The sequence below is a fragment of the Opisthocomus hoazin genome, chromosome 6, assembly GCF_030867145.1.
Source record: "Opisthocomus hoazin isolate bOpiHoa1 chromosome 6, bOpiHoa1.hap1, whole genome shotgun sequence".
In the NCBI taxonomy this organism is placed as follows: domain Eukaryota; kingdom Metazoa; phylum Chordata; class Aves; order Opisthocomiformes; family Opisthocomidae; genus Opisthocomus; species Opisthocomus hoazin.
In genome coordinates this window covers 12,363,714-12,386,901 of record NC_134419.1, presented here as the reverse complement: position 1 = coordinate 12,386,901, position 23,188 = coordinate 12,363,714, and the positions used below count along the sequence as shown (strand labels likewise).

At 50.6% G+C, this 23,188-nt stretch overlaps 1 protein-coding gene across 5 annotated transcripts in view; it reads left to right on the top strand.

Annotated features, from left to right (window-relative positions):
- The first annotated feature begins 5,251 nt into the window (after window positions 1-5,251).
- Window positions 5,252-23,188, top strand: part of DMAP1 (DNA methyltransferase 1 associated protein 1) — a 30,277-nt gene continuing 12,340 nt past the window's right edge. For 2 of the 5 annotated variants that reach the window (XM_075424650.1, XM_075424646.1), the window contains exons 1-8: window positions 5,997-6,031; window positions 6,386-6,542; window positions 9,339-9,430; window positions 10,051-10,246; window positions 14,582-14,740; window positions 15,893-16,060; window positions 17,034-17,219; window positions 20,104-20,175. In XM_075424650.1, the coding sequence (XP_075280765.1) occupies window positions 6,441-6,542; window positions 9,339-9,430; window positions 10,051-10,246; window positions 14,582-14,740; window positions 15,893-16,060; window positions 17,034-17,219; window positions 20,104-20,175 (975 nt within the window). In that variant the 5' untranslated portion in view covers window positions 5,997-6,031; window positions 6,386-6,440. Of the gene's footprint in view, window positions 5,272-5,982; window positions 6,032-6,123; window positions 6,178-6,385; window positions 6,543-9,338; window positions 9,431-10,050; window positions 10,247-14,581; window positions 14,741-15,892; window positions 16,061-17,033; window positions 17,220-20,103; window positions 20,176-23,188 lie in introns of those variants that run through there. The other 3 variants (XM_075424649.1, XM_075424647.1, XM_075424648.1) reach the window with 3 other exon arrangements.

Here is a 23,188-nt window from a genome sequence, read left to right as displayed (position 1 = left end):
GCTTGTCAGTAAATATTTACATCGATGTTCATTTCTGCTTAAGTTGGCTGCAGAGGATCAATGGGGCACGCCCAAGCCTCGGCATCTGAGCAGCATCTCCTGTGCAACAGCTCTTGAGTCACCTCACTTCCCCGTGCCTCAGTTTCCCTAATCTGCAGATGGGGCAATTGCAGCACCAGGATGGCGTGACTGGTCCTGGGGTGAGTCACTGCTGAGGGGAATGGCAGCCGAAACTGTACTGGGAGCCCCATTGGACCCCTCTTCTTCCCCAGCCGTCCTGTCCCGCTGTCCCCTGCAGTGGGAGCTCTGTGGCACAGGCCTTGTGGCCACAACCAGGAGGTTGGTGGCAGCTGCCTGTACCCATGTGCTGTCCCTGCTGTCCTCCTGAGGGTGGCCCGGCAGCTTGGCGGGGTTCAGGTGCTGAGGTTTCCCTGCGTAAATAGGTGGTGACTCAGCATAAGCATGCTGGCAGGTCCCGAGCTCAGCAAGCAGGTCTGGCTCCATCCCTCCCTCCCTCCCACGGCTGATTACCCGTGATGCACGCATCCTTCTGAAGGCCAGGGCTTGTCCAGACCTGACACCATGCTGGCAGCGCAGGGAGCATGCTGTATGGGCTGTGTGGTGCCCTGGCCCAGGGTGGTGGTGGCTTCCTCCTCCCGTGCTCACTGCCACAACCCCAGGCGGCCGGCCAGGGCTGGGGGATGCCCTGAGGTTCCTCGCCCCGCAAGCGGAAATGGGATGTAGCTGTGCTGCAAACATGGGCTGGGCAGGGCTCATCCCGCTCTTTCCTGGTTTCCTGCTTGCAGCTGTGGAGAGTGAAGGTGGGAAAAGAGATGGGAATGGCAGAGCGGGACTGATGCCTCCCTGAGGGGTGGCTAGCATTCTGGGGTCAGGCTGAGTGCTCTGGGGCCAGCACCCAGCCTTGGGGTCTGCGCTCAGCAGGTACAAAAGTGTGGGTGTCTCCAGGTAGGGTGGCAGCGGCTTCGGACATCGTGTCCTGCCCGTGGGCCCAGGCATGGGACCATGGGACTGCATCTGCAGGTGTCACAGATCCACCAGGCTCAATCACTTGTCCTTTCCACAGCCGCCTCCACCCTCCGCTTGCCCCACTTTCTGAGACGTGACTGCTCAGGAGGTGACCGTGCTGGGACAAAAGTGACTTGTGATGGGGTACCAGGGGTGTCTAGCCCCTGGGACCTGTGGTACCCAAGGGCTAGGGTCCGATGCTGGTGGGGTGGCCAGACCAAAACTTCTGCCTCTTCCCCAGAGATTTGTTCGAAACGTCACACGGAGGGAGAAGGAGAGGGAAAGGTGTGGGCTGTTTGAATTAGCGATGAGTCAGGCTGGCAAAGCCAGATGGGGAGAGAGTGCGTGCCTGCGTGTTTGTGTGCGTATAAGTAATCTCTGGCTTTGTGTTTTTATTATGATTATTATTTTTATTTCCAGGGGAACGATGAATTTCTCTAACCATCCTGTCCCACTGGAAAGTCTGGCTCTGCTGTCCTGTCCTCCCTAAGCATCCTGGGAGCTGGAGTGACGGTCCGCGGCTGTTTTGAGGTTCGGCTCTGAGATCAGAGCACAAACCAGTTCTTCCTCACCTTTCATCATCGCTGCACCAGGGCAGGAGCGAGGCCCGGCTCTGCTGCCGCTGCATTACATGGAGGCGAGGGCAGGGAACAGCGCTTTGGCTCCTTCTCCGGGCAGAGCCGCTCCAGGTTCGGTCCCCTGGGCCTGGGGCAAGGAGCTCCTTCAGGCACCCGATGGGGCACAGTAGTCACGGGGACTGGCATGGCTGGGAACTTTGCCTGGGCGAGGAGTGGCTGTAGTGGAAATGGCAATTACGGTTAATTTGCTGTTAATAAAAAACACCCTCTTCCAATTGCCTGGGCCAAGATGCCCTCTCCATTGGGGAGCTCAGTCCCATCCCCAGCAAAACCTGCCCTGCAAAGCGATGAGGGCAGCAAGAAAACACCCTCAGCAGTGCTGAGGAAGGCAGGGATGGGACACAGTCCCTGCCTGCGGTCCGTGCACCCACGGTCAGCTGGAAAGTGCTTTGCCCCAGCCCAGTAGGGGCACACGGGGACCCAAAATGTGCCAGCCACCTGGGTGTGACCCTGCTAACAGTGTGTTCTGTGCCGGAGGAGAGGGCGATGCTCTGGAGAAGCCAGCTGGTTCCCGAAGGGCTGATTTACCCATGTACAGCCCCTGGGATTGTGGCTGGCCCAGCCTGGGGCAGCTCTCGGTGTCCTGGATCACGCACTGGGCTGCTGCAGCGACGGTGCAGAGGGAAGGTTAGCTGACAGGGCAATGCCGTAGTGCCCACGCCACCGTGCCCACACTGAGGCCAAACAGAGCCTGCTCTGGGATGTATCTCCTCCCGCCAGCCTGGCCTTCCTTTCCTCCCTTGGTCACCTTCTGGCAAAAAGGCGCCTGGGAGCCATAGTGGTGGGCGATCCAGAGGTCCCTGAGTGCCCCTGCAAAACTTCAAGCTCAACCCTGTGGCTTTGGGGTGCAGGTGAACCGGCACAGTGGGGAGGCAAGCGGGGAAGGGAAGGAGCAAGGCATGGAGAAACACCTCCAGGCGGAGGGGTGAGTCACAGCCACAGCATGGCCTGCCACCCTGCAGTCACATGCCAGCAGGAGCACGGCCCCAGGGGCTTCATGGCTGAAGAGGGGGCAAGTGAGCAGCTTAGGTGGGTTTCTGTCCTCAGGCAGTGACCCAGCTTGTGGGGATTCCCTGTGCTGCAGCCAAGAGGTCCCACAGAGCTGGCCTGGGCATGTGTGGTGGTGGGGAGAAGTGGGGATTGCAGGTCTGGGAGGGCAGGGCTTGACCCTGGGATTGCTGTGATCTGTGGGGATAGCATGGAGCTCAGGAGGGGATGCAGTTGCTGGAGGTGGGACACAGTCTGGGTGCTCCATGGTGGGAGGGACAATTTGGAGGTGCTTGGAGGGGCTGACGGAGGTCTTTCCTCACTCACGAGTGGGAGCTCGAGTCCCCAGGGACGGGACATCCCTGCTGAAGGATGCTGCCAGGGCTGGTGTTCCCCCTCCCGGCGGGGCAGTGGGAAGTCTCCCATCCCTCGCGGGGGGAAGGTCCAGCAGCCTGCCCCCACGTTCCCGCAACTTGGGGTGGGCCAGGTGCCATGATAACGGGGCTGTGGCTGTCACCGCACCCTTAGGAAACATTTGGCTTCAGGCACCTGAACCCATGGGGAAGCGATAACTCCACAGCTCGCTCGCCCTGCCTGGACCCACACCTGGTGCTATCGTGCCTTAGTCACACACCGAGAGTTTTTCCACTGCCGGGCCCCAGATAACCTCCTCCTGCCCCACTGGCCGCTGTGTTTGCACTTGTCCTCCTCCGCTGGTGCCAGGCTGGGAGACACGCACACCTTGAGCCCCGGGCTGGGGACATGCACACCTCTGCCCTGGGGCCACCATCGGTCATGCCTGGCAGCTGGGGCATGGGCAAAGGGCACGAGGAGCATCCTTCCCCCAGGACCCCGGGGTGGGTGGGCAGCTGGTGGCTAAATGCAAGGGACATTCTTCCCCCAGCTGCTGGGTGGCAGAGAGCTCACCCAGGCTTGGCACCCTGTGCCCGCAGGACGGCAGAAGGTGAGTGACGGGGTTGCAGTGACAGGACAGTGATCCTGCCTGTGTTGCTGACCCAAAGTCCCGGGATACAGGAGCACTGGGCTCCCCACCATTGCTGGCTTTTCCTGCCCCGCTGCATCCCCTGGGCTCCCCCTGTGCCCAGGAAAGCAGGACCCCTGTGCTTCAGGGAGGTGACGGACCTGGGCACGTGTCCCTGTGCAGGTCTCTCATGGGTGGACCAGGTGCGAGCGGGCTGACCAAGGTCTCCAGCTGAGCCCCTTTGCTCTTTAAGGCTGTGCAAGCTCCGGATGCAGTGGCTGCTGCCCAGAAACAACATCTTTGGGTTCCTTTGAAGGGAGTGCTAATTGCTGCGCTGCTGATCAGGTTAGTAGAAGCACCTAGCTAATGGGTTTTGCTTGCAGGTCCATACAGCTCCTGGTGGGAGTGACAACCCTGCTCAGAGGTGTGGGGGAGGTGGGCTGTGAAGAACACAACCCAGATGCACACAATCGCCACCTTTTACCAGGTTAAAAAGCTGCTACCCTGAGGACAGGAGCTCAAAATGTGCTGCGGACTTCATTTGTTGAAGAGGGGTGAGTTGACCACCTTGCAGATGGTGGGCAGAGCTTGGGCTGAGTCCTGCTGGGAGAGGGCTGGAAGCTGGGCTTGAGCAGGCCAGGCCTAAAAGCAGGGGATTTCATCAAAACCCAAGGACACGTAATGGCCACCTGTCTCTGGATTTTATTTCGGGACTGGTTGTGTTTTCTCTAAGTGCTATTTAACAACACGAACTGACTGTAAACGACCCGCTAGCAAGGGGCAAAGTGAGAGGTCCTCCTTCCCTGCTCTTACAAAGCTCTCCCTGGAGCAGCAGTGCCAGCCTTGCCAGGCAGCCAGAGCAGCAGTGATGCTGGCAGCAAAGGCGGAGGAAGGCAGCGCTGGGAAAGCCCTGTCTCCTTCTGCAGACCCACCTCTGGGGAGCACGGGCCCCGGCCCGGGATGGCCACAGCAAGAGAGTGAGGAAGGATGCTGGAAATGACAGGAATGGCCTCATGTGCTGATTGGGGGAGCGCTTTGGTGGACGTGGCAGAGCTGACAGCAATCAGGCAGGACAGGAGAAACCTGGGGATCGGCCCTGTTCTTATAGGAGGAAAAGTTGAGATGCTAAAAGCCACCCCTGGCATGGTGGGAGGGGGCACAAAAGGGGTTAAAGGATTCCTGGGGACAACAGATGACACTGCGGGGCTGTCACCAGTTCTTGTTGGGGCACGTTGGCGCTGGCTGTGCCCTGGCATGGAGGCGATGTGCCAGTCCCCATGGAATGGTGGCAACTCGAGCACAGCCTAGCTGGTGCTGAGGGGTTGCATCCAGAGTCACCCCGGCACAGCGGGGTTCAGCTCATCTCGGGGCCAATGCACGGGAGGAGATCCCCTCATGGACAACTCCCTCTCCTGGGCTCCGTGGGGCGGTTGGCAGATCTTGGAGGATCTCTGTGCCAGAACCTTCTGCTTCGGACAAACCTCCACCAGGCAGCCTTGCTCCTGCCTCAATGCACTGGGAAGGCGACTTCTCAAGGTCCCCCCTTCGCTGTTCTCCCCTCTCTTTCCTCCCACAGGGAAGAGGAAACGGGGCAGTTCCATTTATAAAACCTTCACTCCCGGCTGCCCGCAGCCTCAGGTAAGTGCTGCAGCCCTGGAGCGCTTTGGGGGGGTTTCTTTGCCAAGCGTGAAGGTGAGGAGCATACGCTTTGTCAGACGCCACTGCGATGGGCAGCTCGAACGTGCCCCGTGGTGCAGCACCCGCCTGGCTGACGGCCACCTGGCACGGCTGGCGAGGCTGGCAGGGAGAGCGGGAGGGTGCAACCGCCGTGACGAGCACCTCGAGACCCAGCCAGGAGATGGGGGGAAATGTCTCACAAGCTCTGCGAGGACCTGGGTCCGGCCCCGGGATTCCCAGGGAGAGCAGGGTGCTGCTGCCCAGCTGCACCCCTGCCACAGCCCTGCCCCGCAGCCCCGCTGTCCCCAGCCGAGGGCCCCGGGGGAACGGGCACCCCCGGCTCGTCACCTCGGGCCGAGGCTGGGAGCGCCCCGGAAGGCCGCGGGCCGGGCTGAGGTGCGGGGGTCCCCGGGCCGGGCACGGCTGTGCTGCCACCTCCCGGCGCCGGGGCCATTCCCGCCGGCAGCGGGCTCTCCCCTCGGAGCCGGGAAGGAGACGCGTCGGCCCCGAGTGGCTCCGGGTGCCGGGGCGGCTGTGACCTGCGGGGAGCCAGACGCGAACCCGCTGCCCGCTGCCCGCCGTCCACCCCCTCTTCGCCCCGCGGTGCGCCCCCAAAGCGCTCCGGGCGCTTCCGGGCGCCTCTCGGCCGGAGCGGAAGTGGCCCTGCCCGAGCCGCTGTGGCGGTGGCACCGTCCCGGCGGCGGCGGAGCCGGCGCGGTGGGTGAGCGCGGGACCGGCTCGGTTCGGGGTTCCCGCGTCCCCGCGGCGGCCGCGCCTGGTCCCGACCGTCCTCCCGCGGCCTTTCCGGGCCCTGACGCGGGGCTGTGGGCCGCGGGCGCGGCGTGCGTGGCCCCCGGGACCGGCCGGGTACAAGGCCTCGTTGTTGGGCCTGGGAGGGACGGGCTAGGGGGGGGTGGTGGTGTGTGTATATAGGTATATGCGCGCGCGCGCGCGCAGTTATATGCGTGTATATATATACACACACGTATATGCGTGTGTGTGTGCGTACGGGACAGCCCCCGCAGGCGGTGCGCGTTAACCCTGTCCCCCGGGCTCTCCCCCCCACCCCCCGCAGAGCTGGAGGGGACGGACGGGACGGCGGCGGGCGAGGCCGGCGGGCAGGCGGAGAGATGGCGACGGGCGCAGACGTGCGCGACATCCTGGAGCTGGGCGGCGTGGAGTCGGAGAACACGGGCACCATCAACAAAAAGGATATCATCAACTCGGACAAGGTGAACTGCGACGCCCTGGGGGGCCGCCGCCCGTTTTCTGGGCGCTGGCTGGCCTTGCGCGTGGCGGCTGGAGTGTGTGTTTGAAAAAAGGTGGAATAAAGCGCGTTCCTGCCATAGCGTTTATTTTCGGGCTCCCCCAGAGCACCTAGAAGTGCCTGGAAGGCCCCACTCCCGGGTTTCTGATGGTGTTAGTTAATTACACTGTAGCATTTGGGGTGGTGTGTAAGATGGAGCTGCAGAAGTGGTGTGTTGGTGAGCTGGGCCTGGCCCCAAGACATTCTCAGCTGTCTCTGAAATTCCCATTTTGCAGAGTAAGTTCGAAGTGTGTTTGCCATCTAGCTCCCAGGCAGGTGGAAATAATATAACACAGCACTGTTTTAGAAGAAAAAGCCATTGTCTCGGTTGCTTGGACAGTAAATGTCTTCAGGCCACAGGAGCAGTGCATGTGCGGGGAGGGTGTGTGGCTGGGCTTTGGGAGAACCGGGATGCGTTGCCTGTGGGAACGTGGGCGAGTTAGTGAGCTCTGTTAAGGACGCATGCTGCCAAGCACTACGTTCTGTGGGGTGATATGGTGCGGTGTGCTGTTGGCTTCTGTATTTTAAATTGGGGCAGGGTCTTGGCTGTCCCATACTTCGGAAGGTGTTGGGAAGGACAGTTCACAACTAGTTATGAGGCGTGGACGTGCTTGGAAATGAGGTGGGGGAAATGGGGTCCCCAGGAGCTCTCTGGTACAGAGATAGTCTGATTTGAAGTAAACTCACTGATTTTTTTTTTTTTTTTTTTTTGAAAAAAAACCACCAATCAGCAAAACAAACACACACAACCACCTCATCCCTGAAAGTATTTACTGAGCGTCTTTGCTTGCCTCCATTGAAACATTTGTCTCTGAAGAGAAGTGCAGTGGTTCCATGGCTGCCTTGCTGGGAATAGGACACATAATATCATTGGTGTGATGGAAAACTGATGAGTTTCAGTCATTTGAAGGCCGAAAGTTAAAATCACCAGTTTTCAGCTGTGTTAGTGAATAGCGTGTCCAGCGAGCAGCTCATTGGCTGGATTCAGCCTGCGATGTGCCGCTGAGTGTTCGGAGTTGCGAGTTCTTTGATTTAAATGCATTTGTCTGTTAGCTAGCAGAGAGCTGAAGGAGAACTGATGGCTGTCTGTCTCTCTTCTGAAGCAGAGAATAAGATGGGTTTCTCCTGAAATTTGCCTATCTAATGGAGAGAGGGAGGAAGGGGAGGTGCAGTGAGAGGTTTGGGGAGGAGTGCAGGAGGCCACTTGCGGCCGTGACTGAAACATTCTGAATTTCTACAAAGTACAGAAACTGAATCAAACCAAAGGTATAAGCCATTATTGCGTGGAGAGAGCAAAATTGCTAATAACAGTGCAGCACTTGCTCAGGAAATAGATCTGTTCTCAATTAGAAAAGAAACAGATTGATGTCTTTAAATCACAAGAGAACTGTGAAGTACTTTGCAGTCCATTAGTGACTGAGAATGTTAAAATAAAAATTACTAGGCATAAAAACATTTAAATCAGCAGGACCAAGTAATTTGTTCTCAGCTCCTAAAAGAGCTGGCTGAGCTGATCTCTGGCCTGCTGATATTAACTTTTAATAAATCTGGGAACTTTGGGGGAGTTCCAGAAGCCCGTGTTCAAACATGGTGTGTGGTGACCTGTGGGTAACTGCCTCGGTTGGCCTTACATCGCTCCTGGGCAAAGTGATGGACACGCTAGGAGAAAGGTGTTTGATTAGGAGTGAAAAGGTGCTAATATAATAAGTGTCTATCGTGAAGTTTTATGGCAAGTAGTTGTAGCCCAAGCTGATTGATTATTATTTTTTTCATGGGATTTGGAATTTGCTTGATAAAGGTAACTATGGATTTAATACAATTTATGATACATTGTTAGTTTTACTACTGCAAAATATTTTGATTTAAAAGTTGGTACCGATGTGGTAAACAAAGACTTTAAAAGTGGTGACCGCCAGTAGTTATAATGATGGTACAGTTAGACCAAATGCTCAGGACTGCTTGGTAAACTTGGCCTACTTAAAAAATAAGGTGTACCTTGTTAGTGTGGCTGTTACTGTACCTACCTGAATCCAAAGCTGGTTACTTAATAAACTTGTGTGTGTGATATGAGGGAGAAAGTGTCTTGGAAACAATCAGTTCTGACAAGGTTTTAGGGGCCAGACTGAGTCATCTACACTGAATTTCCAGTGTGAAGAAACTATGTAAAAAAAAAAAAAAAAAAAAATTCTTTGCTGTATACATGGGAAAGCAGAGGCAGGAATGGGGGTTTGCTTTTGTAGGTGATAGGTAATATTGGTAGTTTTGACATGGGGCTACTGCAAGGGCTTGATCACAGCTGGTAAAAGCTGAAGTTGCTGTGAAATAGTGACAAAAACTAAGAGAGGGTGGGAAGACTTTTCTTATTATCTTCTCTGAAAGGCAGAGGATCACTTAATTAAGTGCATAAATACCTTCATGTGAGGACAGTGCTTACCTAGTTAAAAAAGGCTTAGTGCACCAGCCCCTGAAAAGTACAACTTGGAATTTAAGTTTGCGTTATCAGCAGCAGCAAGTGTCTGGGTACTGGTGAGTGCTATCACTGAAAGCGGGCATGTTTTGTCTGTCAGTGTCTTCCACCAGGAACAGGCACTTTCCTGGAGAAATTCAAGGTGTCTGAAAACAGATAAAAGTGAAAACCATCACAGGGCGCCAGGTTTATGTAGCTTAGTGTTCCCTCGGGAATTGCTACTTCTGAATCTAAAATGCAATTCTGTTGTTTCAGAAAAAATCCAAGAAATCTTCAGAGACATTGACGTTTAAGAGGCCGGAAGGAATGCACCGGGAAGTTTATGCACTCCTCTACTCTGACAAAAAGTAAGAGAGTATGGGCATCTGTGCTGGCTGTGGGTAGCCTCGACTTCTGGTGGCAGGGCAGCTTCCTCTTGGAACCGCGGGCAGTCTGGCTTCACACATTGATTCCGCTTTGTGCTTGGCCCATGCTTGTGCCCTTCTCTCTTAGGCAGTCATGGACAGTGTTTGTCTTCTCTCTTCTAAATTTGAGGGGTTTGCTCTGTGTAGGAGACGAATTAGGTACAGGCACAACAGGCTAGTGCAGACAAGGCAGTGTTCTTACCCTTCTGTATCTAATTCTCTTTTATTCACAACTGGGAGTAGCACCTGCTTTTATTTCTGCTGAAAGAGTTCAGGTGCAGCCTGTGTTCAGCTTGTTATGGATTGTGCCCTTAGCCCAGAGATCTCTTGCATCGTTTGCTTTCCAGATGGTTCGGTTCAAACCCATCCATGCTCTGTATTTTGTCTTCTGATGTGGGAAGCATTGCAGTCTGGAAAGTGCAAAACTTGGAATAAAGCTTAAACTTGGGCTTTTCCCACCCTAAACATCATGGTGCCCAATTCACCTCCGAGTCTGAAATCTATTTGGCTTTGTCCTGGGCTGCTTCCTGCTTCTCTTCAGCTGGTGCTTTTCTCCACCACAGGGATGCACCTCCTCTGCTGCCGAGCGATACGACTCAGGGTTATCGAACGGTCAAAGCAAAACTGGGGTCCAAGAAAGTCCGGCCTTGGAAGTGGATGCCCTTCACCAACCCAGCGAGAAAAGATGGAGCGATGTTCTATCACTGGAGGAGAGCAGCAGAAGAAGGGAAGGATTACCCTTTTGCCAGGTTTAATAAAGTAAGTGGGAGCACTTTCAAACAAAAGCATATAAATAGCAGCTGGAAAATACCCTTTGGTCAGCTTCTTGAATGTCCAAACAGGAAGTTGGTTCTTTCACACCGTGAAGGCTGAGTTAGATTTGGCAATTGCATTTTAAATTGCAGCGTGGCCTGCAGCCATGTGACCTCAGACTGTGATGTCTCCACATCCTTTAAGCTAAGCGGGCTCACGGTGTGGTCAGAGCTTGCCGGAGTACCCCTGTGTTTCCAGTGTGCAGTCATTGCTTTGGGAAGGAGGCACCGTACCATCTAATTCCGTTCCTAACCAGCATCCTCTCCCTGATTACAGGCTCTGTGTAGTAAAAGACATTCTATTCTGAGTGAGACATTAAAGTCATAGGTCTTGTTATTTTGCCCAATATGAAAAAATTCGCTTGAGCTTCATGGCCAAAAAGCTGGCTTGCAGCCTTTTGGCCAGATTCCAGCACAGATGCTAAATTACGTTGCGTTCCCTCTGAAATTGCTTCTGTGGTATCAGTGTGGTGCAGTACCTTGTTCTTTGCGTCTTACATTAAATTGTCACAATGTGTTGTTGTAATCTCCTGCTGTCTTTTGTCCCGGATATATCTACTTTGAGTGGTTGGGGCTTTCATGTGCGTGCACAAAGAAAACTACATCAAGATTTATATTTCAAAGCCAGGATCTCCAGAGTTAGGAGAGAGCAGAATTAGGGTGCCTCCATAATGTAATTTAACCCCCTTCATGATGCAAATGTGAAGGGGAAGAAAAAAGCCTCTGTGCACTAACGTGATTCCACAAAAGCTCCTCTTGCGTATAACTGTATACAACATTTTAAGTTTGTAACCCACAGAGCACCAGCTCTAACAAAGCCTGGCTTCCTGCAGAGTTAAGTGGTTGGTTGACCTTATATGTTAGAAGGCTCAAGCTCTGAGTGATGCTTTTCCTCTTGCTGGGACATTGGTAAGAGCCTCCTGTGGTATCTCTTCTCTGATGTCTGGGGTGGAAGTCTGGAGCTTCACTCACTTAGTCGAGGCACCTTCCTAGCAGTCTGAGTGAAACTTTGGGAGTGTAATTGTCTCTAAGACTCTCTTGCTGTAACAGTTTTTGGCCAAGTTCAACTGAGTTTATCAGAAGGGGCCACGCATCAGTGTTGTAATTATATGATTCTTATTCCCTTAACTTTATCATGTACTGCAAACTGACAGACAGAAGAGCCTGCAGCAAGGCTGCAACCTTTAGATTAGTGGTACAGACCTCTGACATCTGCACATGCACAACTACCTAATATTAGGAGCGAGTTATTACCCTTGTGGATCTGTGGTCGAGAGGGTAGAAGGCACTGATGAGGAGTTTTGCAGATATTTGCTGTGTCAGAGGAACTGTATTTGCTTTTTCAGACTGTTCTGTGGGCTCCTTCTCACGTACTTGATACATCTGCCCAAATCTCTCGCTCCCTTTGGCACGAGCCCTTTTTCCTGTGTAGTTTGTCGTATTGGTCGCTCGAGCCCCTTAACCTGTTCCTGCATCACTGCTCAGTTGCTTTGCCTTTTCTTTGTGCTCCTGGTCGCTCACCCTTATCCCTCCTCTTCACTGTGAAATCCAAAATGTAAACTTAGGTTTCGCAGTGTACACTGAGCCTTGATCCAGGGTGTGAAATAGGAATATAAAAGCAGCTTCGCTGGTGTCAGAGCAAAAGCCTGTCTCAGCTGATATTCTGTTTCTGGCTACCATTAGTAAAGGCTTAGAGAAAGAGCATGAGAGTGGGGCAAATACGGAGTGTTTTTCCCTAGCTTCTGGTAGTCTTTGGCTTAAGGATTTCTTAACTTGGAATTTGTGTTTAATAATTCTTCTAGGTACATACATGGCAGAAAGCTGCTTTGTGAATATCCCGTGGTAATGAGTTCTGCAGGTTAATTTTGTGTGGTGTGCAAAGGTGCTTTCTTCTGTTCATTTTAATCTGCTGCCATGGTGTTTCATTGGGTGCCTCTGAGCTCTTGTGTGACATGACATAGTAAGTTGTCCTTGCTGCGTACTGTGTTTTCCATAATTTGACATACATCTGCCCTTCTGTGCCCTGTCTCACCCTTGTTCTCAAATGGCTTTTCTTTTGAAATGGGTGAGCAAGGAGCAAGTGTTTCACTTCTGGAAGCATGGCAGGTTTGTACATTGGCTGTGTTTATTTCTGGGATCGTTTCTACTGTTCAGTTTGTCTTTTCACCACTACTAGGCATTGTGCTGATGTCTTCACTGAACTGTCTCATGGCTCCAGGATCTTTCCTGAGCGGTTTCAGCTAATTTAATGCCCATCATTGTGTGAATTTATAGTGTGAAATGTAGGACTGAGAGGGTTTTTCTGGGCCATTGAATCCTCTTCTTGGCTCTTTCTCGTCCTGCACCTTCCAGTCCCTTTCATAAACTGATCAAGTTCCTTTTGAAAAGCACTTGGATTTTGCTGCTTCCTTGGGAAGCTGTTTCAGACTGTCTCTGCTCCATTTCTCATGGCCAGGTTAATTTTTCCATATTTAATTGGCATTTCTTTGCAAGCCAATTTCTTTGTCCTTATTTCAGTTGTTCTCTTCCTCCTGTGAGTATTCCTTTTATTCCATCTAGCACACTTGAAATCTGCAGTCAGATTCCCTTTCAGACTTCCTTTGCTAGGCTCCTTTCTCTTCCAATCTGCTGTGAGAAGACAAGCTCACCACCCCGTTACTCATCCTTGTTGCTCTTCTCTGTGCTTGTTCCCATTTCAGTTCATCTTTCCTTAGCGTAGGTCGGTAGAGTTGTAGTTGATATTCCTGCCAGGGTCATGTGGTGCAGCTGAAACCCTGCCAGTTTCTGCTGGAAATCCCTCTCCGGGTGTCGTATTTGCATTTTCATGGCTGCATTGAATTTTAACTTATAGGCATCCTGTGGTTGGCTCAAGCTTCCCATCTGATGAGTTCCCACCTTCTCATTTCTCAGCTGTTCTCACCTGAGCAGCCACAAGAAGAAGTGTTTTGGGGGCTACTCTTTGCTCTTGTCCCATTCTTTTCTCTGCTTGGGCATCTGCCACCTTCCCTTCCATCCACTGCAGAGGGCCCTGCTGACTCTTTTCATGTATGTATGCTACTCTAGAAAATTGTGGGGTTTTTTTCCATGATGTACATAGGACATCTTTTATGGTGTCTTGTAGGATGGCTTTTCTCCTCGTGGAATTGGTACTTGAAGGTTGAGGTGCAGTGTATCCCCAGAAGATTGCTTCACCTTTGTGCTTCTGTGTCTAAGTGATGGAAGAAGGGCAGTAGACCTAAAAAGGCTGCTATTTGGAGGCTCAGAAATGCTCCTCTGAGCTGTGTGGAGTTCATGAAGATGACTTTTCTGGTGTAGGTGAGCACAGAGGTAGCATAGAGGTGTTGAAGCCTGTGTGCTGCTTGTGTGCACATGATGTTTTCTTGTGGAGGCAGGACCTCCTCAGGCTGAGCAAAGTTCAGCTGCAGGAGTAGTAGGAGGTTGTTTGTGCTTTTGCTTTACCATGTGCTAGGACTTCCCTGAATACAGTAAGTATTTTTACTGTTCCTTTAGTACTCATGTGACACTCGTATTCTGGATAGAGCCCTTGCAAAGCAGTTCCATGCTGGGGACAGTGGTGTGGGTTTGGCCTCGCAGGCCCCTGGGACACTCTGAGTTGAACTGTCGTTTGGCCCGGTGGCTCTGCTGGTGAAAGGGTGGATGAGTTGTTTGCCAAGTTTATGGCTCTCAATTGTACAGCACCCAGCCTTTCAGATCTTCATGGCACTGTCTGCACCAAGCATGAAAGAAATGCATTGTGTATCAAAGCAGGATCTGTGCTAAAGGCTAGGAGCCACTGCTGCTTGCCTTTCCCGTTCTTCCCGTACAAGTGAGCATGTCCCAACCAAAGTAAAGAGTCAACTGTCAGAGCAGTTGGTGCCAAGGTATTGATGCTGCTATATGGGAGGAATGCAGGAAGGCTGTCTCAGCCTTGGTTTCACTGTCATGTTAGCCTGGTAATTTTGAAACCTATTGTCAGGATGTGGCTTGCTGACCTCTGGCTGTGTCAGCCACCTGAAATAGGTTGCAGCCTCCCAGGAGGTAGTTCCTGATAGGCTCCCCGGAACGTCATGTTTGCGGTCCTGAGATCACACATTGCTCCTTGTCAAGTCTTCTGCCTGCTCTGGCGTGTTTACTACCAGGACCCATTGCTCAGGGTCCTGGCAGCCCCCTCCTGTCAGTGCGCTGCTCTTGTTCTTGGCTCAGGTATCTTGGTCCCTGCCAGCTGGCAGTGAGAAGGGCAGTGCTGCAAGAGGGCTGCCATGTTTTTCTTTTCCCTGCATAGACAGTGCAGGTACCTGTCTACTCGGAGCAGGAGTACCAGATGTATCTCCATGATGATGCGTGGACCAAAGCTGAGACAGACCACCTCTTTGACCTGGCTCGGCGTTTTGATCTGCGCTTTGTGGTGATTCATGACCGCTATGATCACCAGCAGTTCAAGGTGAGTCCTGGGGGCCAAGGTGCTGCTAGCAACCTGCTGCTGTGGCACGTGCAGGGCTTGCTGCGCTGCAAAGACCAAATTACCCTTTATATCAACTTAATTAGGGAAAAATAATGAATTATTGGCAGCAAGGAATATTGAATTTCCAGCATAGGGCATTGCTGCTTGCTTTGTTTGTAATTAAATGCACTGTGACTTGTGCTTATTCCCTGTTGTATTTTATTAGAAAGTTAGAAGGTTGGTCGCTGCCAGGAGAACAGCTCATTGTTCCTTGAAGACAAGGCAGCTGGAGAGTTTGTTTAGTTGAGCAGCATAGGTGTACTGGGTTCCAGCCCGAGCCCTGGGAGAAGGATCTGCTACCGGTCCCTGGGGATTGGGATTTTTCCCTGGTGCTGCTCCTGACTTGTGGTCTAACCTGGTGCAGGCTTCTATCATCTCTGCTGTGAAGCAGGTACCGTCAGTGGTCTGACGATGCAGCCCTGGTGTCATGATCTTAAATCCGTAACTGCTGGTTCCATGCCTCCTTGTGACAAGGCGGAGCGATGCGACTCCTGCAGAACAGCTCCAAATGCTGGAGGTTTTTGTTTCACTTTGAAATGCTCACATGAAGAGCCTGTAGCAAAGTGGAATAACAAGAGTCTGCCCAGCTGGGCAGCCCAAATACCTTTGGTGCTTGGAGTAAGGGAACACAGCCCAGACTCCATGTAACGATGGGCAGTGAATTGTTGTGGCTGATAACTGCTTCGTTATGGCTTGAATGGCCATTGTCTGGAGCAGCTCACAGGAGGCCTCCTGTGCATTTGTAGGTTCCTGTTCACAGGTTTTCTCCTCTCGAGACAACTATTCTTACATCCTTTTATCTGGGAGTGCTTCACTGCTGTATTGTCTCTTAGCCTTGGCTGTATTATTGTACCCTCTGGTGGGTGTTTTTAAAGCAGTAACTGTGAACCCATGGTAGTTAGTTCGTGTGGTTCACTGAGAAACTCCCCCATCCCTGTGGTTCCACCAGGACTGTCAAGGCTCGCTGCTGATCTTCCTCCCAGGCACTTATACCCTATCTGACATCCTTCAGCCAGCAGTCCATAGCTGGCTACTGCACAAGGTTTTGCTTGGTTCTTCCATAATGTTGTCCTCCTGTGATGTCTTCCACAGAAACGATCAGTGGAGGACCTGAAGGAGCGATATTACCACATCTGTGCCAAGCTGGCTAATATTCGTGCGGCTCCAGGCACAGACCTGAAAATCCCAGTCTTCGATGCTGGCCATGAGAGGCGAAGGAAGGAACAACTGGAAAGGCTGTACAATAGGACACCAGAACAGGTAACTTGGGGAAGAGAGCGTCACTGCTCCAACAGATTTAGGACAAGTTGAATCAGTAGGTGAATGAAATAGGCCAGAGGGTGGGAAAGGGAAAGAAAGACTGGGCAAGAAAAGAGCAACACCTAAGTACTGCTTTTGTTGTTGAGTTCGTGGTATTTTAAGGGATACAAAAGGACTAGAACTGAGAAATATGACTGTACAGGAGAGGAGGCTAGGTGAGCAGAGTTATAGTTAGTCTCTGGTAGCAGCCAGCACCTTTTCGTGACACTTACTGTGCTGGTCCTCTGAGTAGAAACAAATTCTCGGATCAGTGTCCTTATGAGTCCCTGAGTCCCGTGGGGAGAGAATTATTTCCTTTAGATCAAAAGTCTTGCCAGATCAAGGACTGTAAATCTGCGTGTTTAGTTCTCCTTCTCTTTATTGAAGCTGTGTAACGGTCCCAGGATTTAGAGGTTGAGAAACTGTGTGTTCCCCAGAGGCTGGGGCATCCTTTCCTGCTGGTAGTTCACTCGAATGACAAGTTCACATGTGTAATGACTCTGCTTTGGCAGGTGTGCTGATACCAGGGGTGGCTGCTCTAGGTTCCACATGCTACATCTGGGGAGGGAAGTCACCTTTTCACAGCACTACATTTGCAACTACAGTGTCTTTGGGCTTTTTTACCCTGTCTATGCTCTTGGCCTCCTTGCCTGGAGGAGGGATTAATACTTATGGATGCTGCTGAAGGGTGCATCATGGATGGTGCCACACAGTACCTGCCAGTTTGTAGACTGGCATTGCCATGGATGGAGGGTTAGGCTATGCAAGAAGATAAAGTGCTCTGCAAATCCAAGTCCTCGGCAGAGAGTTAGACAGGGGAGCTTAAGGGCATTCCCAGGCTGGCCCAGAGCACAGCTGTTACCGGTAGATGGCCCCCTTGCCTTGCTAGGCCTCCTCTACTGCTCTGATTGCCTTTCCGTGCTCTGGTCTGCAGGTGGCAGAAGAAGAATACCTCATCCAGGAGCTCCGCAAAATTGAAACCAGGAAGAAAGAGAGAGAAAAGAGAACCCAAGACCTGCAGAAACTCATCACAGCTGCTGATACCACCACTGAGCAGAGACGCGCCGAGCGCAAGGCTCCCAAGAAGAAGCTGCCACAGAAAAAGGAGACAGAGAAGCCTGTAAAGATTTTTCTTTTTTTTCTCTCTGCTTGGTGCTCTGGCTGGGTAACATGTGTTTCCTTCAGCAATCCTAGCAGGATCAGGCCCTCAGCTTTTTAAGGGGGGAGTGGCTGCTGGCTGCCTCCTGGCAGATGTGGGTTTGATTATGTCTTTCGGAAGGCAGAATGGTCTAAGGCAGCCATTGTCAGAGTCCACTGGTGTGCTCTCTGTCTCTTTCCCATTTGAAAAATGCTGGTTTAAGTCCTGTTTCCCTTTCCTTCTCTGAGAAATGGGATGAAATGGTGCTAGCCATTCATGCCTCATGGCAGGGAGAAGCATCTGTCTCCCTGCTTCTCCCAAGTGTATTCTGGTACTGCTGTGCAGGGCTGTCTCACAGACCTATAGTCTTTCACCTGCTGCCTTTTTCTAGTCCAGGTTCCCCTTTCCTTCCCTACTCCTGGGTCTCAGCAGCATCTTGTCAGGCTCAGTACATGCCCCTCTCCTGATCCTCAGCTGTGATCAGAGCAGCCCTGCTGGGAGACTCCTGTATTCTGAGAGCTGTTGCTTCTTATTTCTCCCTGAGTCGAGCGAAAGTCTAAGGAGCCTAGAACGCCAGTTTCAGTTCACATTTGATGTTACCACAATTTCACTTTCTGGAAAGAGGACAACGTGGACTGAACTAAATTCAGCACCTTCAGTAGGAAAAGGCTTTTACAAAAGCTCAGATGTTTCCAGTGAGTCCCTGGGAATTCCTGTCCCTCCACTTTGAGGGAGAGCACTTGTGTCATCGTCTTCCAAAAGGGTCTGTGCAGAGACAGGAGAGAAGCAGTAAATGCTAGACAGTTATTGCTTGATGAAGTGTGCCTAATGGCCACCACTTAATTCCCACTCCTCACCCCCCCTCCCCCGAATGAATATAGTATCACAGGGCACCTTGTACATTGAATTCCCTTGAGGGTTCATCTAGTAAAGCTCACCCGTGGCTGGTGTATCTCCCTCTAAAGAAAGCACCTTGTTACTGGTGGTAGTGAAAAAAGAGTGGTGGTGGAGAATGGGGCTGGAAGGATACAGAGGATGCCAAGGCGAGGGAGTCCGGCCCTAAATATTGCTTGTGGGCTGGTGCATGTCTGCAGGCATATAGTGGATAGGCACGCCAGGGTGGGCAGAGAAGCAGCTTCTGTTGTTGCACTAGCATCGTTTCAACCATGACAGAGTCCATTAGGAGTCAATTACCAACTATAGCTGGGAAACGTTAAGAAAAAAATTGCATTTTAACTAAGAATTTGAATCGGGAGCTGCATCAGCATCATTTCAACAAAGGAAAAATCATTTACCAAAGAGTCAATTGAGGTTGAAGCGTTTACAGCATGTACAGGCACGCAAGGCAAAAGAACCCATTTAATTGCTTATGCGCTGAGTGCAGAGTTGTCTCGGCTAAGCCGGCGATGCTGATTTACCCTCACTGCTCGCGTCGGGGTGTTCAGCAACAGGCTGGGGGGCAGAGTTCGAGGAGGCTGAAAGCCAGCCTGCATCCACAGGGAGCAGGGAGGATTGGTTTTTGATTGCAGCTCTCTTTGTCTCTAATAATCCAGGCAGGGAGGCTACATTTTACCAAAGATCAAAGTGATCCCTACAAGTTCATGAGTCTTGTTGGTAGTTAGACAATACTTCTTCCACCATGGTCATGTTTAGAAATCTCTTCCTGGGGCTTCTGTTTATTGGACTGACCACAGATAACTGAAAAAAAAAAAAATCTTAATGCCTGGCCACACAGAGCTGTTTGTGAGGTGCCACCTCAAGACCGAGACATAGAGATAGCCCATAGGGATGTGAGAGTCGTTGGCGGGGAACTTGAGGAATTGAGTCACTGTCCTTCAGCATCTCTTATGATCTTGGGGCAGCCCTGCTTGCTTCAGTACTGTTTGGAACAAAGAGCAAGCTGCAGAGCCTCTCTGCAGAGAAATGTGGGAGCAGTAAGGTGAATGCTGTCTTCAAAGAAATTGGGACATTTGAGGTGACTCTTCCTTTCAGAAAAGCGTGACTGAGCACGCATTTTGCACAGATTGTGGCTATTCAGGGACTGAAATATGACTATCACTGACCTAGTCATAGGACGCCACGCCATTCAGTGGACAGGGCCCTGCAGATAAGCTGGTTTAATAATTTAAAAGGGTGCTCACCTTGTGCTTTGCACAGCAGCACAGATTTTTAAGGGATTTCATGTATTTTTTTTCTATTTTATTGAAATGCAACCAAATGCTCTACTGTCAAGCAGCAGCATTAGAAGTTTGCCTTCTTGTATTGCTATGCTTCAAATGTGCAGTGGGGAAGAAAGAAAACTGTCTAACGAGTAGACAAATGGCAAACTGTGTATAAACAGCAGGCTTCCTCGGAGTGTGCAGTCCTTGCATCCTCGTTAGTGGGCTCGTGTATGTACAAACCAGAGGTTTCTCAGCTCATTCCTTAGAGGACCTGCAGTCAAAAGCCAAGGTTTAGGTATGTCCTGGGCTATTTTGATCAGTGAAATGGGCCAAAGTTAGGTAAGGATGATACTGTGCAAATATGCATATGTTAGTATAAGGAGGACCATTTCGGGTTAGGTTTTATGCTTGTGTGGATGGGCGGAAGGATCTGTGTGAAGCAGTGCATTTAAACCAGCTAAGCAAAAATGCTTGAGATCTCCAGAGATACCTTGAACTGCAGTATTTTTCTCAGTGAATTGCTTGGGATTTTCCCACTGAATCCCGTTGCTTGGGATTTTCCTCTTGCCTCAACTCTGACATGTGGCTGTGGCAGGTGGTTCTCTGTCATAGGAAACAGTGTTTCCCCTTCAGATAGTCTCTGTATGAAATCTTGCATTTCTTGTGTTTCCTCCATCAACACATCCTGTTTCGATCTCTTTCAGGCTGTTCCTGAGACTGCTGGCATCAAGTTTCCTGACTTCAAATCTGCAGGTGTCACGCTGCGAAGCCAGAGGGTAGGCTGTTGTCCTGGTCCCTTGGGACCTCTATTCGTGTCTTTCAGTCTGCCTGTCTGTCTCCTCATCTGTTCTCTTTTTATAGCTAAAGTCAAATTCTTGCCTCTAAAATAAGAAAGGAATTCCATAAATGTGGACACTCAGAAACCTGGAATGCTGGCACGGTGAAAGCCAGCCCATCGCCTTGTAGGGGCACCTGAGCTTGCTGGTGTTTGCTATTGGTGAGCCTGCTCTGCTGTTAGACGCACAAGAGACCCAAATGGAGCTGTCTAGCCCAAGCCGAGCTCACAGGCAAACGTAATAGGCCTCGTAGAGCACGTGTGTTAATAGATGAGAGGTGCTTTTAAGAACTGGGTGTTCAGGTTGTGTCTTGAAAAACAGACACATAAATGCATACAATTTTTAGCCTTCCTATTATCTTCATAAAATACTTTGGGGAAAAGCCCCTTTGTTCATTCTGTTGCACAGATATCCCTGAGAGAAGAACTTTCTTGCTGTTTTATCAGCAAGACTTGATGCCTGTCTCTTAGCGACAGGTTTCGGGATACCAAGTAAGTTAAACCTGCCTGGCTGACTGAATGTTTTCAGAGGGGTTTTGATAGCAGAATCCTGTTTGCCTGGTACAAGTGCTTTTTTGTTTGGTTGGTTTTTTTCCCTAGCCAGATAAAATAATCCGTTATTGCTTTATTGTAGCAAAGGTGGAGGAGTAGGTTCCTTGCCTGCCACCCTCACTTTTCATACTAATTTTCTAGGTTACTTTGAAAGACTGTTTTATGGGATGTTCGTTTGATGTCAGAATAGTTTCAGATCTTGCTGGGAACACCTTGGGGCTGTTAATAGAAATGTGTTTGGGATCATGCTGCTTTGACGTACAGATGCATGTGCACATTAGAGGCGATACGCCTCAGCAAGGTCACTGCTGGGGGACCCCTTTAGTGTACAAGTGCCACTATCTGCAGGCTACCTGTCTGAGTGAAGGGCTACAGCCTTGAGGAAGTCACGGGCAAGTGACAGGCAAGACTACAGTGCATGTGTTGAGATTTATGGAGACGTGGCAGATGTGTTCTCCGGCACTAAGATAGAGTAATTTATGGAGATTGATTTGGATTTTGAAAACTAATAAGTGATGGTTGATCGTTTCTATTTTTTTACCCCCTCTGGAAGAGAATCTGAGCAATAACCTATCAGTGATGAAACCCTCTGGCAAAGCCATCAGCCTTTTTGTGTACCAAACAGACAATTCAAGTCCTATCCTTTGTGAAAATGGGTGCTACATGCTTCTCCCTGTTCTCTTCAGTGCTCACGAAAGGCAGTGATAAGCTGAGGCATGGCAGTCTGATTCAGCAACTTTCAGCCTGCTTATCCAAGCTCCTGGCATGACCTAGAGCAACTTCCTATGCTCTGCTTGAATTTTTTAAGGAGATAAATGCTGTTATTAGAAGTACCAGTGGTTTGCAAACTGAAAAATATTGCAAATCACTGATCTAGGTGAAAAAACAACACTTTGTTGCTTGGAAATGTAAAACCTGCTTCCAGCCCAGCAAAATGAATTCATTTGTGGCTTTTAGCCAGTCACCTGGCTTCCTTATTCAAATCTTCCTTGTTTTTAAAATGGGAGCTGGTAGACTCACTTGCTTCACATATGGGTGATGGATAGAATTAATTACATGAGGTCAGTATGGGCCTTTTGAACTGGTAAGAGATGCCGAAGTGCTAAGTGGTAGAACTGACATGCCATGCTAATCTGAATTACTCTACTTGTGGGATTCATGTGGCAAACCCTCTACACACCAGTGGTGTGGAATTGATAAGGGTGGGAGCTGACTAGGACAAAGTGAGGAACTGGGGTGCTGTGCGGGAAACTCGCAGTCTGGCAACAGCATGTTGGAAAATGATTTCTAAAGGCTTGTGACATCCTGCTGTAAGTTCTTTTGCCTGAGGACCTAAAGGGTTCCTCACCTAAAGGCTTCTATTGTCCCTCCTTTATTTTTGTACTTTGCTAACATGCTTTACGCCTTCGTAGTTAGACAAAGTTGGATTTTGCACTGAGATCAGGAACTCAACCTCTGTCATGTGTGAAAAATGCGCCGTATCATCCACAGGATAATAGCACTTACTCTTTGATTAGAGGTACTTTTTTTTTCCTGAGGATTTATGATTAGTCTCAAAACTTCAGTTAAAATTAATTTATAGAAATGAGTCCTTGAAGAAAAAGTTAGCAATCTGTATTCAACTTAATTTGTTCCCAGTAGTTTTTATGACAATAGCCCTGGCTTTTCAAATTCCCCCTGTCGCTAAAGCTTACAAAATCTTATGCACAGGCTGAATTTGAAGACTTCCCCCCCCCCCCCCCCCTAGGATTAATGGTCACTTACAGCCATTATTCTTTATAACTGAAAGTTTCTCCTTCAGCAGATGCTGAAGAGTAATCTTCTCCAGTGAGTTCGACAAGCTGCCTTCTATCACAATGGCTTCAGTCTCCCATTGTTCTCCATGGGGCTGTGGCCACAGGCAAAGAAGGCCACAGCCCCAGTGCCCTTGCTCTGCATGGGATTTCCCCTCTGTCTCCTGACAGCACAGACTGCAAGTTTCTCTAAGGCAGTAGGAAGCTGGGCATTATGAAAAGCTTCGTCTTAATTCAAGGCAGCTTATTGCCTTGGTGCCACTGAGAACAGGAGGCAGTAGCAGATGTTTTGGAAGGGGGTAAGCCTTTCAGGAGTTTCTTGAAAAGGAATTTTAGACATTTGCCATTACTGTTAGTAAAACAGTGTTATGAAAATAACACCAGAAATGCATTATTAATCCTAAGTGTTGCTTCTGGATAACTTCCTGTTATACCAGGTCTGCTCAGCTGGGAGAGCAGACAGCCAAAGAGCCAGAGGAAACAAGAGATGGGTAGGGAATTTGTACAGGGAAAGGAGAGGAAGAGCCTAAAGGGAAAGCAGGGAGCTGTGAAGAAGGAAAGCTTTGCTGAGGATCTGCCTGAAGGAAAGGAAAATGGAGCTATTGAACT